The sequence below is a fragment of the Vombatus ursinus genome, unplaced genomic scaffold (genome assembly GCF_900497805.2).
Source record: "Vombatus ursinus unplaced genomic scaffold, bare-nosed wombat genome assembly UNPS02014270.1, whole genome shotgun sequence".
Lineage (NCBI taxonomy): Eukaryota > Metazoa > Chordata > Mammalia > Diprotodontia > Vombatidae > Vombatus > Vombatus ursinus.
In genome coordinates this window covers 203,255-223,094 of record NW_020954048.1, presented here as the reverse complement: position 1 = coordinate 223,094, position 19,840 = coordinate 203,255, and the positions used below count along the sequence as shown (strand labels likewise).

Here is a 19,840-nt window from a genome sequence, read left to right as displayed (position 1 = left end):
TTCTTAAAATCTAGCCACTGCTTACTCATGTTCAGACTCCTTAAGAGTTTGCCCAATATGATGGATGTTCTAATAAACCTTGTCTTTGGCTGAAAAAAAAAGCAACAAAAAACAAAACAAAACCAAAAAAAGAACTTCAGTTTGGTGGTTAGCCTAATACCTCTTCTGTCCCACACTTTCCTTCAGAGCCTCCCAAACACTGACCTAGCTCTGGAAATGTGTGTGTTCATCCCATTATCAATGTGCATATCCCTAGAAAATATACTGCCAAGGTAAATGAACTTACCCACAGCATTCAAAACTTCTCCATTTGCTATAACAGATGGTTCCACATATGGATGGTGTGGTGGTGGCTGATGGAGCAACTGTGTTTTCTTAGTGAGGCCAAAATTAGCAAAAGCACAGAGAATAAATCCGTACTTTGTTGCATCTTAGCTTCAGAGGCTGCATTGAGTGCACAATCATCTGCAAACAGAAAGTCATACACCAACACTCCCTCCACTTTGGTCTTGGCTTGTAGCCTTTTCAAGTTGGAAGAATTTACCATTGGTGAGGTTGCTGACCTTGATGCTGTGTTTGTCTTCATTGAAAGCATTTGACAACATGGCTGAAAACATCATGCTAAAAAGCATGGGAGCAAGCACACAGCCTTGTTTCACTCCATTACTGACTGGGAAAGCACGAGAGCATCGTCCATTATCCAGAACCCAGGCAAGAATGTTGTTGTGAAATTGACGGCCAGTGCTGATGAACTTCTCTGGAAAACCAAATTGTGACATAATTTTCTAGAAGCCCTCATGACTGACAGTATCAAAGGCCTTGGTCAGATCTACAAATGTTGTGTTCAGACTTCTGCTCTACTCCTAGACAGCTCTTTGTCCTGCAGTTGTCGGGCAGCAAACACCATATTGACCATTCGTTGGCCCTTTCTGAAGTCACACTGGCTCTCAGGTAGATGACCATCTTTCAGGTGAAGGACCAGCCTATTAAGGAGGACTCTGGCAAGAATCTTGCCAGCAATGACTAAGAGAGAGACCTCCCTGTGATTGTCACAGGACAATCTATTTCCTTTACCTTTATGAAGATGGACAATAGAGACATTCTTGAACTCCTGGGGGATAACCTCCTCTTTCCATTTAACCTGGAAAATTTCAGTCAGTTTTTGTATGAGCAGTGGACCCCCCTTCCTTGTAAATCTCAGCTAGAATAAAATCAGCACCAGGTACTTTGCCACATGAAAGGAGCCTAATGGCATTCAAAACCTCTTCTATAGTTGGAACTTCAGCTGGGGAGGGATTGACTTCAATCTGAGGTATTTTAGCTTATGTGTCATATGTCAATGAATGAGATTTGGTATTTTATCATGCCTCTTTCACATATTTGGGATTCAAACTCTATAAATACAAGATCCTGGAAGGATCATGAGGAAGATCTGAGTCCACTTCATTAGAGGGGACCATGGACCCTTTAATAAAGTGCCATTGACTCAGAGCCCTGCCTCAGTTTCTTTAATTTTAGGTTGCACAATTTTAATCCCCACAAAGGGAGACTACTCTCTCCTCATACTCCTCATAATATGTCCCAAACTAAACTTGTTGTCTTTCCCCCAGTGCTCCCAGCTTCTTGCTTTGCCGTTACTATCCAGGGCACAACCCTCCCAATCATCCAGGGGCAAAACCTGGGTGTCATCCACTCCTCTTTGTCTCTCACATAGCCTTTCCCCTCCCCCATTCAGTCTATTGCAAAGTCCCATTGATTCCACCTTTGTAACCTCTCTCAAATACATCCCTTTCTTTCCCAACATTGCCCCTTTCTTGGTTGGGGCCCCAGTAACCTCACATCTCAGGTATTACAAGAAGTGGCTGGTTGGGATCACTCCCTCAAGTCTCTCCCCAGGCCACTCAATCCTCCAAGCAGCTGTCAAATTCATTTTCCTAAAGCTTTTGCCTGACTATGTCACTCCCTACTACACTAAAAACCCATGTGGTCAAGATCAAAGATTAAATCTTCTGTTGGGCAGTTAGGGCCCTTCATCATCTGCCCCTCTTCTACCTTTCTTGTCTTCTTTCACCTTACTCCCCCTCCACATGTGCTAGAATCCAGTAGGGCAGAGGCCTCCTTTCTGTTCCATGAATGGGGATGCTCCATCCTCCAAGACCATGAGATTTCCTTGGCTGGCACTCATGCCTAGAATGCTCACCTGGGCTTTTCCAAAGTACAGGCTCAAACCAGACCTGTTACAACAAGCCTTTTCCAGTCCTTCTTGCCTCCCTTGTCTTGACAGGTTCCAACTTATCCTGTAAATAGCAGGTTTTCAAAGTTCTGTCCATGTCGTCCTTCCCACCAGACTGTGGGCTCTTTGAGAACAGGGTATGTGCCTTGCATCTCCTTATATCCCTGGTGCTTAGCAAAGGGCCTGGCACATAGTAGGCACTTCATAAATGCATGTTGACTTAAGAAAGAGCTCATATTAAATAGCTTCAGCACTTTTTAGATAGTTAGTTGCAAGAGAGTTCCAAGCTCCAAAGTTCCCAACAAAGACTTCTAATAGGATCATTGATTTATCACTGGAAGGGAACTGAAAGGCCATGAAATCCAAACCCCTCATTTTGCAGATGAGGAAACTGAGGCTCAGAGGTTCAGTGACTTGCCCAAGATCTCACTGCCCCAAAGTATCTGAAAAGGAATAGCAAGTCAGGTCTTCCTTCCCCCAAGTCTAGCACTCCCTTTACTGCAACGTGAAGAAGCCTCTTGGGATAACAGCCCACATACACCAACTTTCATCTCACTCACCTGGCCAGGAGTTCCTCAGGCCCCCTTGCTCCAAATGGGAGATCAAATCTGCTCTGGGAACTGGAAGTCTAGGGCATGGGGAATAAATCAGGCATGAGGACGGAGAGAAACTTGTAATTTAATCCTCATTAGGGATAGTACAGAGGAGAGAGTACTGGGCTGAGGTCAGGAAGACCTGAGCTCGAATCTGGCCTCAGACACTTAGTGGACTGTGCACCCATAGGTAAGTCACTTTATCTGTTTGACTCAGTTTCCTCAACTATAAAATGGAAATAATAATAGCACCAGAACCAGAAGGCTGCGGCAAGGATCAAGTGAGATAACATGCCTGAAGAAAGCCCTTAGCAGAGCACCTGGCTCACAGCAGATGCATATTCATACTTAGTTTCCTTCCTTTTCTTTCCCTGCATCCTTACTTGAATTGGGGGGGATGTCTGAAGGAAGAACAAGGACACACTCAGTATCCAGGGGCTCTAGGACTAACCCCAGGGGCAGGGAGCTCCATAGCTATCCCTCTAAAGACACAAGGTTTCCCACACAGGAGGGGCAGCCTTGGGAAGAACGGACTTCCCTTCACTGCCCGGGTTCAAGGAAGAACAATAAGATCAGTTTTCAGAGATTTTGCAGACAAAATTCACGTCCAGGTTGAGATTACGTTGGATGATGCCTGAGATTCATCCCCAGCCTCAGATTCAGGACCATCGGCTCAGTCCTTGACCTGAAGCTGCCTAGAATCAGAAGGAGACAGCTTCAGGGGCCACAGAGGAAACTCCCAGCTCCCTACCCCACGACACAAAGACCTCTCATAGCAAAACCAGGCAACAGGAGGACCTGGAGGTCAGTACTTTGGCCTTTCTAAGAACTGACAAATTCCTGAAACTCTGCAGACTAGGGAGGGAATGAAGACACTCCTTTGACGGCAAATTCAGAGTTCCCAGAGGAAGTAGTCCTTACCCAGGGAGAGCAAGTTCTGAGCATTCTCCAGCATGACTTTCTTGCACAGCTCTTTCTGGGCACGGTCCAACAGACCCCGCTCCTCCAGGCTGAAGTCCACAGCCATATCCTTGAATGTCACCAGCTTCTAAAGCATCAACACCCATAGGACTTAGAGTTGAAACACACTTCAGAATTGATGTAGTCCAATGGTCATCAATTTATAGAAGGAAACAGAAACATAGAGGACGGATTTACCCAAATGTCACACCCTTTATAAGAATCAGAGCCAACACTTGGAACCTTAGTCATGCAAAGCCAATGGAATAATGAGAGAAGCATTTTATATTTTCAGTTGGAATAAAGTTGAGAAATGTCTTACTATGAAATGGTACTCCATATGGAATCAGGAAAGTTGTGTGTCCTATCAGAGAGATGTGAGGGTTTCTGGAGGGGAAATCAGAACTGTCAAAAGTGATATGTTAAGAAAATTCCATGAAGAGTTAGTGAGAAGCTAGTAAGTACTATGTTTTGTGGGGCTAAGACATTTCTTATGATCACTGGGGAGAAAAAAAAATCTGGTTAATTTCCTAAAAGTCAGAAATGAAGTTTTATCCAGATAAAAACATGAAGAGTATTCTTAAGAGATATGAATCACAATATGCATTGAAGTGATATGAGACTGTTTCCATCCAAGTGAGGAAGAGATATCTATTGATATCTGTATTGAGGGCTTGAAGAGACTCTGGGTATGATGTGTCAGAGACAAAACATCTTATGTCTTGGCTAACGATTGCTTTATTTTGTTAATAGTATTATTCATTAATTTTGATATTTAGTTATATAGAAATAAGGGTAAGTAGAATGGGAAAAGGAGAATTCCTTCACTCATTAAAAATATAATATGTTGTTAAGTGGGGTTGGGATTGGAGCTAATTGATGAGGAAGACATTGCCAGGTTCTTTAAGAGGAAAAAAATTGTAAAGATACCCTTAGAATTCTCGAACACTGGGGAAGGAGATTCAAGAGAAGGAGTTAAGAAGTAGGCTGATGGAAGACATTTCACTGGAGAGCTTGGTACTTGGCACGAGTCATCTGTTTGTCAAGTCTGCTACATGCAGGACATGTGTTGGCCAATGTGTTTGGTCTCTCATGCTCTTCCATTTCATTGTTGGCCATTTCCTTTATAGTGATATGAGTCTCTTTTTTCAGACCTTTTATTATTTGGGAGTGATTCTTCATCATGTGTATAAAATTGTCTTCACTTTTTCATCACTTTGATTTATTCTTTTTTGTTGTTCAGTTGTTCCAGTTGTGTCCAAGTCTCTGTGACCTATGTAGGGTTTTCTTGGCAAATGTGGTGGAGCGGTTTGCCATGTTCTTCTACAACTCATTTCAGAGATAAGGAAACTGAACCAAACAGGATTAAGTGACTTGCCCAGGGTCACACAGCTAGTAAGTGTCTGAGGCCAGATTAGAAGTCAGGAAGAGGAGTGTTCCAAGTCTATCAACTATGCCACCTAGCTGTCTTTTCACCATCTAGCTGCCCTGATTTCTTCTTCATGTTCTTTTTGGAATGCATATTTCATCTTTAATTTCCTTTGTTTCTGTTAAATAACTTCTGAACAGGTAATGAATTTATTGATCCTTTCCCACTCCTTGAGATTCCCAAGACTTTACAAACCTGTCCTTTACATTAGGGTCTCTTGAGTCACTATTCTTCATTGGACAGTATTTATTCATAGCATTATCTCTCAATATGGGGGCACAGTCACTCCTTTTATTAATTAATAGTTGATTCCAAATTGATTATCTAATAAATCATCCCCAAGAGAAGCTATTTCAAACTTCTTTCCTTTCCAGTCTTTCCACATATATCATTCACTGCCCCACAGCAGGGTTAGGAACTCCTAACTTCCACTTAAGGGGAAAGATCATCTCAGGCATCTCTTCATTTCTGACCTGGCCCCACACTTTAGCACCTCCTAGGACTCACTTCTCTCCCCTGCCTTCACATTGGATACCTTCTCCCCTCCCCCATTTCCTGCTTCCTTTTGGGTATTGTCTTCTGTCCTTAGATTGTCAGGTCCTCGAGGCTAGAGACTATGTTTATTCATATTTGCATGCCTAGCCCTTAGTACAGTGTTTGGCTCACAGCAACCATTTAAGAAATACTTATTGACTATTGATAATTCTACCCAATCTCCTTCATCTGGGTACCTTATCTCTTATTAGACTTTAAAATTTGAGGCCCTTCAAGCTGAGCCTCTTCTGCTCCCAAATGCCTTGTAGGCAACTTGAACTAGATGATTAATTCAAGATGTCTTACTGTCACCAAGTGTAAAACTGGACTCATTTTCTTTCTCCTTCTTGTCCCTCTTCCTCTCAAGGGCCACACCATCCTCTCTCCCTCTCAGGCTAACAGCCAAGGTGTCCTCCTTGGCTCCCCTCTCTCATCCCCTCTTACCTTCTTTTACCTTTGCAACATCTCTGAAATTCATCCCCTCCTATCCACTGATGTTTCTTGGTGATGTTTCTTCTCCACCACTTCTTGGTGCAAAACCTCATCACCTCACCCTTGCACTACTATAATAACCTGCTGGTGGGTTGGCCTGATTCAAGACTGTCCCACTTCAATGCATCGGAGATCCAACCGTGTCAATCCCATACTCAATAAATTCCAGTGATTCTCTATCACCTCCAGCATCAAATACAAAATCATTTCGCATTCACAGTCCTTCATGATCTAGGAAACACTTTTGCTCTCTTCTTACGCCTTACTTCTCTTGGATCTGATGACACTGGCTTCCTTGCTATTCCAGGAAGAAGATATTCCATCTCTGAGCTCCAAAAAATTTCTCTGGCTATCATCCATGGCCAATATGCTCCTTCTCCTCATTTCTGCCTCCTAGATACCTTCAAGTGCCAATTAAAATCTCTCCTTCTACAGGAAGCCTTCCTTAACCACTCTTCATTCCAGGGTCTTCCCTCTTTTAATTATATCCTGTCTATAGCTTGTTTGCAAGTAATTTGTTTGTTGTTCCTCCCACTATTTTGTGGGCCCTTTGAGGGCAGAGACTGTTGTTTACCTTTTTTTCATCCCCATCACTAAGCATGGTATCTGCGACAAAGCAGGCATTTAATATGTGTTTGTTGTTTGATTTAGCTTCACAACAACCTGGAGGGGTGGTGTTATCTTCCTCATTCTCTAACATAAGGAAACTGAGGCAGACAGAGACTGACTTGGCCAGTGTTACACACTGGGTAGTTGTTTGAAGCAGCATTTGAGCTCAGTTCTTCCTGACTCCAGACTCAGCTCTCTATTTACTGGGTCAACTGGATGCCTACAGGACACACAAAGAATACACAGAAGGTAATCAGTCTCACAGGGGAAGGCACAAGTTGCTTGGGCAACTGTTAAAAGTGCCTTTTGACTGGAGTCTTGAAGGAAGCCAAGGATTCTTTCATTTTTAAATTTATTCTGAACTTAATCACTCAAAAGAGAAAATATTTTCATAAGCAAAATATAAGAAATAGGACTGATAATAAGTGAAATCAGGAATTGTTATTGTGTGTGTTGTTGTGATGGCATTTTTCAGTCATGTCTGACTCTCTGTGACCCTATTTGGGGATTTTCTGGCAAAGATACTGCTGTACTGGTTTGCCATTTCCTCCTCCAGCTCATTTTATAGATGAGGCAAACAGGGTTAAATGACTTGCCCAGGGCCACACAGCTAGTAAGTGTCTGAGTCTGAACTCAAACTCAGGAAGATGAGTCTTCCTGCTCCCAAGCCCAGTTCTCTAGCCACTGTGTCATGTAGTCAGTAATTATTACATCTAGGTGACTTTTAAAAGTCACCTAAAAGTGTATGAAATTTCAACATCCTTAGCAAAGTCCTTCTGTTCCTTTCTAGGCATTTAAAAATGCTTTGATGGTCTCTGATTTATTTGTTTATTTTTAGTGGAGGAAAACTGTTCCTTGTTAGAGGACGCTGTTGACTCAATGGATAGAATCCTAATCCTGAAGGCTAGAAGATCTGAGTTCAAATTTGACCTCAGACACTTACTAGATGTGTGATCTTGGGCAACTTATTTAACTACTGTTTACCTCAGTTTCCTCAACTGGGAAATCAAAATAATAATAACTATTTCATGGGGTTGTTGTAAACAATGTCCAGAGGATTTGGAATAGAATGTAACTCACTCTATTTTGTCTAATTCTTTGCCTGTCAGTCAGCTGCTTTATGGACAAATACTGAAGGTCTCCTTCAGGGCCTTTCTTCACCCTTGTTAGACTTTGAATAATTCCAGGAACTGACTTCTTCCTCATAATGCTATCATGTAAGGCCAATGATAGGAGTATCTGGCAGCTAGGAGGCGCCACAGTGCATAGAATGCTAGGCCTAGAGTCAAGGTGATTCACCTTCCTTCACTTACTAGCTGTGTGACCGTGGTCAAATCACTTAACCCTGATTGCTTCCATTTTCAGTGTTTTTTCAGTCATTCATCTCTGTAACTTTCACACATTGTTCCTGGTTTTGCCTTCTGGGCAAAAAACAGTCCACAGGGTCAAGGAGCTCATAATCCAGTTACAAAAATGGAGAAATTTCAGAAGAATCAGCAGATCATGATGCTCCCTATTAACTGATCCAGGCAAAAGACAGTGTTTTTAGTATGAAAATACAGTAAGTTCAATGGGGATGTGCATGAATATAAGGAGAGAGAAGAATGGTGGTTTAAGGAGAACAGAGTTAAAGAGGTATAGGGATTAAAAACTGTCCAACCTACAATAAAGGATACTGAGGTAGAGCTCTGAGCCAATGGCACTTTATTAAAGGGTCCATGGTCCCCTCTCATGAAGTGGACCTCAGATCTTCCTCATGATCTGAGATGCCCCCTTGTCTTAGGGCCTTATTTTGATGAGGCTTGATACCAGATTTGATACCTGAACACTCTAAAGGGGATATACAAAGTACAGAATCTCATTGGTTGATAGACCTTGCTTTGCAGGCCAAAAAATGATGCATTAGCTAAAAATGGTATGTCAGCAGAGGGGTCTTGGGTTGGGTGAAGCATGGCACATCTCAAAATGGTCACCTGCTAATGTTGGACAAGAGAGAAAAATAATTTTGAGGACTTTCCATGTAATTGAGTCACCTCTGCTATGCTGGGCTTGGTTTCCATAACAAGGAAAAACAAGGGTGGAGGGCCTCTACTTAGCATCCTATGATTAAGCAAGTGAACTTACAATCTGCAGCTCACAGCTCTGGGACCTAATATACAGATCTTATAATCACCACCCCTATGGAATCATAATGAACTAATTAATACTGATTAGAATAGAGTAGGGGTCCAAATGAATTATTTCTCACAGAGGAAACAGTCAAAATAAAAATGATAATAGCAAAACATTTATATAGCACCTACTATGGGTCAAGAGCTTTACCAATATTATCTGATTTGATTCTCCCAACAATCCTGGGAGATTGGTGCTAGTGTTATCCTATTTTAAAGACTTAATTGATAAAAATGATAGGGAAATTCAGAAGCTGCTAAATGAAAAGTGAGAACTCCACAGGTTTTACCAGCAGGATAGTCATCAATCTCTCAGAAGGCAGCATTTAATTCCATCAAAGGTAAAGTATAAGTGAAGCTTAGAGAGATGCAGGATTCTTAGCTCAGTAAGAAGGTAGATGAAATTCAGTTGTAGGAGATAATAACAATCCAAAGTGCTTTTATGATGCCCTGAGGGCTATTTATGGGTCAAAGATCTATGATATATCTCAACTACTCAGTGTTGATGGAGCCACATTGATTAATGATAAGGACATGATCCTGGAGAGGGGCTGAACACTTCCCTAGTGTTCTCAACAGACCATAATCAACCAATGCTGAAGCCATTGACCATTTATCTCAGATTGAAGTCAGTCCCTCCCTAGCTGAAGTTTCAACTGAAGAACAGGCTTTGAATGCCATTAGGCTCCTTTTGTGTGGCAAAGCACCTGGTGCCGATTCTATTCCAGCTGAGATTTACAAGAAGCTGACTAAAATTTTCTGGGTTATGTGGCAGGAGGAGGTTATCCCTCAGGAGTCCAAGGATGCCTCCATTGTCCATCTCTTAAAAGGTAAAGGAAATAGACTGTCCTGTGACAGTAGCAGGGGTGGTCTCTCTCTTAGTCACTGCTGGCAAGATTCTTGCCAGAGTCCCCATTGATAGGCTGATCCTTCACCTGGAAGATGGTCATCTACTTCAAGCCTTCTTAAACTTTTTCCACTTGTGACTCCTTCTCACCCGAGAAATTTTTACATGACCCTAGGCCTATAGGTATATAAAATAGATGCAAAAATAAAACACTTACTTATAATAAATCATTAAGAAATTTACTTTAAAACAATTCTTTAGTATACATATATTTTATCATTTGTTAACGATGAAAGCAAGTTTGTCTACTAATGAGATGGATGTGCTTGTTTATTTTTACATAAAGAATTAAACCTTGGAGGAATATTTCATACTGCAGGATGCAGAGAATCTTCAACATTTTTCAGAATTGATTGATAGTCATCAATCCTGAAAAGGCCACTTCACATAAATACATAGAACAAAATGGAAGTAGTATGTTTAGGGCCATTTCAGAAATTGTTGGAAATTCTGTCCTAATCCCAAGCCAAAATTCATTTAATGATTTTGTATGTACAGTAAAAATACTGCAATTCATAAGATATAATAGTCTCCAATCTGAGCTGAGGAGTTTCTGGCAGCGTTCATTGGTGTTGTATAGTGTGAAGACATGTGTGGTGCAAAATGAGCATTCTGTGTGTTCAGAACCAAGCTTCAGTGAAGTTGCATGAGACAACATGGGTGAGCACTGCCAGAAACACCTCAGATTCATTATGCATTTGCTTTTGAAGTAATATTTGGTCATTGTGAGTTCAGAAACCTTTTACCGTTGCCAAATTTTTTGCCACCCCCACCTTCAGTTACACAATGCCACATGAAGTTGCGACCCACAGTTTAGGAAGCATTGATCTACCTGAGAGCCAGTATGGCTTCATAAAGGGCTAAGGAATGGTCGATATGATGGTTGCTGCCTGATAAATCCAGGAGAAATGCCAGGAGCAGAACAGAGGTCTGTACCCAACATTTGTAGATCATACCAAGGTCTTTTATACTGTCAGTCATGAGGGATTATGGAAAATTATGTCAAAATTTGGTTGCACAGAGAAGTTCATCAGCATTGTACCTCAATTTCATCATAGCATGCTTGCCTAGGTTTGGGATAATGGACAATGCTCTCGTGCTTTCCTAGTCATCAATGGAGTGAAACAAGGCTATGTGCTTTCTCCATTGCTTTTTAGCATGATGTTTTCAGCCAGTTGTCAAAAGCCTTCAATAAGGACAAACAGGGCATTAAGTTCAGCTACCTCACTGATGGCAAATTCTTCAACTTGAAAAGGTTACATGCCAAGACCAAAGTGGACAGAAATGCTGGTGCATGACTTTCTGTTTGCAGATGATTGTGCACTCAATGCAGTCCCTGAAGCTGAGATGCAACAAAGTAATGGATCAATTCTCTGCTGCTTGTGCTAATTTTTAACTAACAATTGACATGAAAAAAACACAAATGCTCCATTAGCCATCACCACACTATCCATATGTGGAACCATCAGTTACAGCAAATGGAGAAGGTTTTTTTGGTAATTATTATTAATTTATTTTTAGATTTCAATATTCACTTCTATAAGATTTGGGGTTCTAAATTCTCCCACTGCTTCCCCTCCCCCTTCCCCAAGACAGAGTGCAATCTAATACAGGCTCTACATATACATTCATATTAAACATATTTTCACATTAGTCATATTGTAAAGAAGAATTAGATCCAATGGGAGGAACCATGAAAAAGAAGAAACAAAACAGAGAGAGAGAGAGAGAGAGAGAGCGCAAATAGTATACTTCCATCTGCTTTCGGACTCCAAAATTCTTTCTGTGGATGTGGATTAGCATTTTCCATCATGAGTCTTTTGTCTTAGATCTTTGCATTGCTGAGAAGAGCTAAGTCTATCAAAGTCATCACACAACGTGGCTGTTACTGTGTACAATATTCTCTTGGTTCTGCTCACTTCACTCAGCATCAGTTCATGTAAGTTGTTCCAGGTTTTTCTGAAGTCTGCCTGCTCATCATTTCTTACAGCACAATAGTATTCTATTACATTCATATACCATAACTTGTTCAGCCATTACCCAATGGATAAGCATCCCCACAATTTCTAGTTCTTGGCTACCACAAAAAGAGCTGCTATAAATATTTTTGTCCATGTGGGGTCCTTGTTTCCATTTTTATGATCTCTTTGGGATACAGCCTAAGAAGTGGTATTACTGGGTCAAAGAGTTTGCAGAGCTTTTTAGCCCTTTGTGCATAGTTCCAAATTGCTCTTCAGAATGGTTGGATCAGTTCACAACTCCACCAACAATGCATTAGTGTTCCAATTTTTCCACATCTTCTCCAAAATTTATCATTTTCCTATTTTGTCATGTTAGCCAATCTGATAGGTGTGATGTGGTACCTCAGAGTTGTTTTGATTTGCATTCTGTAATCAATAGTGATTTAGAGCATTTTTTTCATATGATTATAGATAGCTTTAATTTCTTCATCTGAAAACTATCTGTTCATATCCTTTGACCATTTATCAATTGGAGAATGACTTGTACTCTTATAAATTTGACTCAGTTCTCTTTATATTTTAGAAATGAGTCCTCTATCAGAGAGGCTGGTTTTAAAAATTCTTTCCCAATTTTCTGCTTCCCTCCTAATCTTGGTTGCATTGACTTTGTGCAAAAAACTTTTCAATTTAATGTCATCAAAATTATCCATTTTGCATTTCATAATATTCTCTATCTCTTGTTTGGTCATAAATTCTTCTGTTCTCCATAAATCCAGCAGGTAAACTATTTGTTGCTCTCCTAGTTTGCTTATAGTATCAGCCTTTATATCTAAATAGTGTACCCATTTAGTCTTTATCTTGGTAAATGGTGTAAGATGTTGGTTGATGCTAACATTTCTAGTACAATAATGAATATAACAGTGGTGATAATGGATATCATTGTTTCACACACAATCTTATTGGAAATGGTTCTAGCTTATCCTCATTACATATAATGCTTGCTGATGGTTGTCGATAAATGCTACTTATCATTTTAAAGAAGATTCCATTTATTCCTATGCTTTCTAGTTGTTTTTTTTTATAATAGAAATGGTGTTATACATTGATATGGTCAATTATGCTGAACGTTTTCATAATACTGAACCAGCCCTGCATTCCTGGTTTAAATCCTACCTGGTCATAGTATATTCTCCTTGTGATAAGTTCCTATAATCTCTTTGCTAACATTTTATTTAATTTTTTTGTATCTATATTCATTAGGGAAATTGGTCTATAATTTTCTTTCTCTGTTTTGGCTTTTTCCAGTTTAGGTATCAGCACTATATTTGTATCACAAAAAAGAATTTGGTAGGACTCCTTCACCTATTTTCCCAGTTTATATAGTATTGGAATTAATTGGTCTTTAAATGTTTGATAGAATTCACTTGTAAGTCCATCTGGCCCTGCAAATTTTTTTTAGGGAGTTCATTGATGGCTTGTTCAATTTCTTTTTCTGAAATAGGGTTATTTAAATATTTCATTTCCTCTTCTGTTCATCTGGGATATATATATATGTATATACATATATATTCATCCATTTCACTAAGAATGTCAAATTTATTGGGATACTGTTGGGCAAAATAACTCCTAATTATTGTTTTAATTTTCTCTTCATTGGTGGGGAATTCACCATTTTCATTTTTGATACTGGTAATTTGGTTTTCTTCATTCTTTTTTTTTTAAATCAAATTAACCAAAGGTTTATCTATTTTATTGTTTTTTTCCCCCACAAAACCAGCTCTTAGTTTTATTAGTTCAATAGCTTTCTTAATTTCAATTTTATTAGTCTCTCCTTTGGTTTTCAGAATTTCTAATTTGGTATTTAATTGGGGGTTTTTAATTTGTTCTTTTTCTAGCTTTTTAAAGTTATATTTCCAATTCATTGATCTCTTCTTTCTCTGTTTTATTCATGTAAGTATTGAGTTAGAAAACTTTCCCCAAGAACTGCTTTCACTGCATTCCATAAGTTTTGGTATGTCATCTCATTATTGTCATTCTCTTTTATGAAGTTATTGTTTCTTTTTCTTTTTCTTTTCTTTTTGGCTAGGCAATGGGGTTAAGTGACTTGCCCAGGGTCACACAGCTAGTAAGTGTTATGTGTCTGAGGCTGGATTTGAACTCAGGTCCTCCTGAATCCAGGGCCAGTGCTCTATCCACTGTGCCACCTAGCTGCCCCTTTGTTTTGTTGATTTTTTTTTTTGTTTTTGACTAGAAGTTATTGTTTCTATGATTTGTTGTTTGACCCACTCATTCTTTAGGATTAAATTATTTCATTTCCGATTAATTTTTAGTCTATCTTTCCATGGTCCTTTATTACACGTAATTTTTATTGCATCATGATCTGAAAATGATGCATTTAATATTTATGCCTTTCTGCATTGGATTGTGAGGTTTCGGTCAATTTTTGTGTAGGTGCAATGTACCCCTGAGAAAAAGTTATATTCCTTTCTATCCCCATTCAGTTTTCTCCAGAGGTCTATCATATCTAACTTTTCTAAAATTCTATTCACCTCTTTAACTTCTTGTTTATTTTCTGGTTAGATTTCTCTAGTTCTGAGAGGGGGAGGTTGAGGTCCCCCACCAGTATAGGTTTGCTGTCTATTTCTTCCTGTAACTCCCTTAACTTCTGCTCTAAAGATTTGGCTTCTATACCACTTGGTGCAGATATGTGTAGTTAAAACATTACTTCACTGTCGATGGTACCTTTTAGCAGGATATAGTTTCCTTCCTTTTTTAGACCTAATTTTGCTTTTGCTTTGTCTACGATCAGGATTGCTATCCTTGCTTTTGTTTGTTTTAAATTCAGCTGAAGCATAATACATTTGACTCCAGCCTTTTACTTTTACTGTGTGTATCCCTCTGCTTCAAATGTTTCTTGTAAACAATATATTGTAAGATTATGGCTTTTAATCCATTCTGCTATCTGCTTCTGTTTTATTGGAGAGTTCGTCCCATTCAGTTACAGTAACTATGTCTTTCTCTCCATATTATTTCACCGTTTATGCTTTTCTCTCTCCTTTCTCCCTTTCCTTCCTAACTAGAGTTTTGCTTTTGACCACCACCTTTCTCAATCTGCCCTCCCTTTTATTACCTCCTTCCCTTTTGCCTTACTACTTCTTTTAGGATGGGTTGGCCATGTGGTTCAAATGCCAAATGTATGCTTGCCAAAAAGACTATTTTATGGAGAACTCACACAGGGTAAGCATTCACATGCTAGTAATAAGAAGAGATACAAGGACACTCTCAAGATCTCTCTTAAGAACTTTGGAATTGAGTGTGTGATATGGGAGACACTGGCACAGGACTGCTCAGGATGGCATGCCCACATCAGAGAAGACGCTGTGTTCTAAAAGCAAAGGAGAGTGGAAGTAACTTAAAAGAAACATGAGATGCATAAATTTAGAGAATCTACCTCAAATGTTCACATGGACTGTTTGCACCCGACCTGTGGCAGAACCTACTGAGCTCCTGTTGGTCTGATCAGCCACAGTCGGATACACTGTAACTTGACTCTAGCATTGTGATGTCATTTTGGTCCTCTTCAAGAATGAAGGACAACAAGCAAACAACCATATCTAATGAGAAAAAGAGGATTCCACATGAAATAATTTCTCTTATTTATTGCTTATTGGTTTTTGAGAGAGTAAAAAAAGTCAATATGGCACTTTCAAGTCTGTCTGGATTCCTTCTGGTATTCCTTGTGTTAGTCACTTTTGGTGTTTCACACCTTCATCAACACTGAATTAAGGTACCTACTAATTATAAATGAATTTGGCCACACATTTTTTGCCTTTTTAAAAATTTAATATTTGAATTCATATGTATTTTGTCCCCCTCTGCTGTGATCTTCCCCAGACTTTTGAAGCAAATATGTAGTCAAGGAAGATAAATTTCCCCAAATATTTGTCATTTCCATAAATGAGATGAAATAAGGTATGCTGTAAGAAATGATGATGGTGAGGGTTGGAAAAGAACCTGGGAAGGCTTATATCAACTACTGTAAAGAGAAAGGAGCAGAACCAGAATGCCTTACTCATAAAAGCAATATTGTAATGAAAAATAAGTCCAAAAACTTAAGAACTCTGATCAATGCAATGACCAACCATGTCTGCAGAGGACAAAAGTTGGAATATGTTACCAATGTCCTGATGGAGATGAAGGACTCAGAGTGTAGGATGTGACATATCATTTTTCATTTGACACGGACAATGCAGGAACACTGTCCTTCAATAAATGTTTGTGAATTCCCTCTAATATTGGTGATTGTCATTTTCTTATCACCTTTACCAATCCTAAAATCTTTCTAATTATTAGTGATGTGGATTAGTGGTTACAGATGTGGACCATTTTTAAAATACAGTCATTGAAAACTTGGATTTCTTCCTTGGAAGACTATTTATACCTTTTGAGCAGAGATCTACTGGGCAATGAATTATTTTTATATGTCTGTATCAATTTTTTTAATATTTGGAAATGAGATCTTTTTTTGGAGAAACTTGCTACAATCAATTCCCCATTTAATTGCTTCCCTTTTACATTTTAGATATTTCCTTTTTACATTTTAGATACATTAGTTTCTTCATGTGATAAAAATCCTCCTTTTTATTCTGTATGATCTCCAACACTTCTCTGGAGATGCACTTTTCCCCACTTCATAATTACAAAATGAATCTCCATCATAGTTCCTCTGATTTGTTTGAGGTGACCTTTCATATCTCAGACATGTATCCATTTGGAGCTAATCCTGGTCTACACCATGAGATGTTGGTCTATACCTAGTTTCTGCCAAACTACTTGCCAGTTTTCCCACCATTTTGTAGTGATTAGTAAATCCAGTTTGAGCAGGTGAGGTCTTGGGATTTGTTGAACTTAGGTTAGTAGACTCATTTTCTTTTGTACGTTACACATCTAATTTGTACAAGAGTATAATTTGTACTCTGTTTTTCAGTAGCACAAGACAATTGCAGTGACCTCCACTTTCTGCTATAATCTCAGACTTTGTCTGAGAATACTTTTTGAGAATATTGGAGGAGGCTTCGGAAAGAGACATGAATGTACTTTTGATGAGATACCAATTTTGATTGGGAAGGAGGGATAGAAGGCACTGAGTCCAACTTCTCCATTTTAAATTGTATGCTTTTGTTACATTTTATGTTCTGAACTATCTTCCTCCCTCCCCATCCTGCCTGTTTTTTTTTAGTTTTCAACATTCATTTTTAATATGATTTTGAGTTTCAAATTTTTCTCCCTCTCTCCTTTTAATCTCTCCTCCCCAAGACAGCAACCAATCTGACAGAGCTTATAGATATGCAATCATGTAAACATATTTCCACATTAGTCATGTTCTGAAAGAAGAAACAGAACAAAAGAGAAAGGACGCAAAAAGCAAAAAAAAAAAGTGAGAACCATATGCTTTGATCTGCATTCAGACCCCATCAGTTCTTTCTCTGGATGTGGATGGCATTTTCCATCATGAGTCTTTTGGAGTTGTCTTAGATCATTGTATTGCTGAGGAGAGCTAAGTCTATCATAGTTGATCATCGAAAAGCATTACTATTACTGTGTACAATGTTCTCTTGGTTCTTCTCACTTTATTTTGCATTAGGTCATGCAAGTCTTTTCAGGTTTTTCTGAAATCTGTCTGCTCATCATCTCTTATAGCACAATAGTATTCTATTACATTCATGTAACACAACTTGTTCAGCCATTCCCCAATGGATAGGCATCCTCTCAATTTCCAATTCTTGGCCACCACAAAAAGAGCTGCTATAAATATTTTTTTTGTGCATGTAGGTCCTTTTCCCTTTTTTATAATCTCTTTGAGATATAGACCTAGTAGTGGTATTGTTGGATCAAAGGGCATGCACAGTTTAATTGCCTTTTTGGGCATAGCTCTGAATCACTCTCCAGAACGGTTGGATAAATTCACGACTCCACCAGCAATGCATTAGTGTCCCAATTTTCCCACATCTTTTCCAACATTGATCATTTTCCTTTTTTGTCACATTAGCCTATCTGATACAACCTCCCCTATTTAGAGACGAGTAAACAGATGCACAGAGAGGTTATTCCTCACCCAGAGTTACACAGCGAAAGAGCATCTGAGACAAGATTTGAAGCCATCTCCCCAACTCTAAACCCTTCTCCCCATTCATTACAACATACTGCTTTCATCTACACTCATCTGAATGTCAATTTGAAAGAAGAGAAAAAGTGACTAAGCTATCCATACCTTTTAGGCCACTGACTTTGCTATGAGATTCATGACCAAGGGGAAAACAATAATAGTAGTGAGCTCACAAGTAGCTAACTTTACATAGTGATATAATGCTTGCAAAGCACTTGACAAATATTGTCTCATTTAATCCTCTCATCAATCCTGGCAGGTAGGTGCTATTATTATTCCCATTATACACATGGGGAAACTAAGGCAGGAATAGGTTAAGTGCCTTGTCCAGGGCCACATAGCCAGTAACCATCAGAGGCTGAATTTGAACTGAGGTCTTATGGATTCAGGAACAGCCCTCTAGCCATTGTGCCACCCCGTAGACTAAAACATCATTACAAAATGAACATCCAACAGTTACTAAAATATTTATACTAGGACTTTTTGTGCCAGCCAACATCATGAGACAAAGTGAGTACCAATCAACTCAGGAATGGCTGAAAAATGCCATGGAATATTTTAGGGGAGTCATGAGAAAACTTAGAATTTCAGAGAAAAATTCAATCCATTTTCAAGGCTTTATGCACAGTATAAAATACCTGATATCTAATGAGGTTTGTGCTGCAGGAAGAAGCCGTCTCTCATTAATTAGATCCCTAACTTTTATCTCCAGCAAGATTTTTCCAATGAAGATGCATGTATGAGCTCCACTTGAAGGACCTCCCACAATCACTGCTTTTGTAAAGCTTCTGTCCATAGTGAATATTGTGATGTTGAATGAGCTCCATCCTCCAGGGAAAGGCAGGACCTCATTAAGCACATTCATAGGTCTTCTCTGCACAGTGAATCCTTGATGTGAAGGAAGAGATGATCTCGGGCTAAAGATCTTCCTACATTGAGTCCTTCTAGGGCTTGTTTCTAAGATGGATTTTCTGATGTCTACCAAGCTCTGTACTCCATTTGTATGCCTTTCCACATTCATGACAGGGATATGATTTCTATCTCCTGTGAATTCTCTGATGAGAAATAAAGGATGGCTTTAGCCTGAGTGATTTTGCATGTTGATCATATTAATGAGGTTTATCCTCTAGTATGGATTCTCTGATGTTTAGTCAGGGAAGAGCATGCATTAAAAGGTTTATGACATACTACACACTCCTAAGATTTCTCTCCAGTGTGGATTTTCTGATGTACAGCAAGAGTGGAGCTGCATCTGAGAGCCTTTTCACATAGGTTACATTCATAAGGTTTCTCTTCAATGTGGCTTCACTGATGTACAGCAAGATTGGTGCTGCATTTGAAAGACTTTCCACATTGATTACAGTGATATGGTTTCTCTCCAGTGTGAATTCTCTGATGTACAGCAAGACTGGAGTTGCATCTGAAAGCCTTTCCACACTGATTACATTGATAAGGTTTCTCTCCAGTGTGGATTCTCTGATGTACAGCAAGACTGGCCCTCTGTGTGAAAGCCTTTCCACATTTATCACATTCATAAGGTTTCTCTCCAGTGTGAATTCTCTGATGTAGAGCAAAATGGGTCCTCTGTTTGAAAGCCTTTCCACATTCCTTACATTCATAAGGTTTCTCTCCAGTGTGTATTCTCTGATGTCTAGCAAAATGGGCCCACTGTTTGAAAGCCTTTCCACACTGATTACATTCATAAGGTTTCTCTCCAGTGTGGCTTCTCTGATGTACAGCAAGACTGAAGCTGCATCTGAAAGCCTTTTCACATTGATTACATTC

General features: G+C 39.3%; 1 protein-coding gene across 2 annotated transcripts in view; it reads right to left on the bottom strand.

The window, feature by feature from the left end:
* Positions 1-18,357: 18,357 nt before the first annotated feature.
* The window catches only part of LOC114042170 (zinc finger protein 501-like), an 18,589-nt gene continuing 17,106 nt past the window's right edge, over positions 18,358-19,840 (bottom strand). The window contains exon 5 of one of the 2 annotated variants that reach the window (XM_027860834.1): positions 18,358-19,840. This exon is cut by the window's right edge and continues 716 nt beyond it. In XM_027860834.1, coding sequence (XP_027716635.1) covers positions 19,361-19,840 — 480 coding nt within the window. In that variant the 3' untranslated portion in view covers positions 18,358-19,360. The other variant, XM_027860835.1, reaches the window with a different exon arrangement.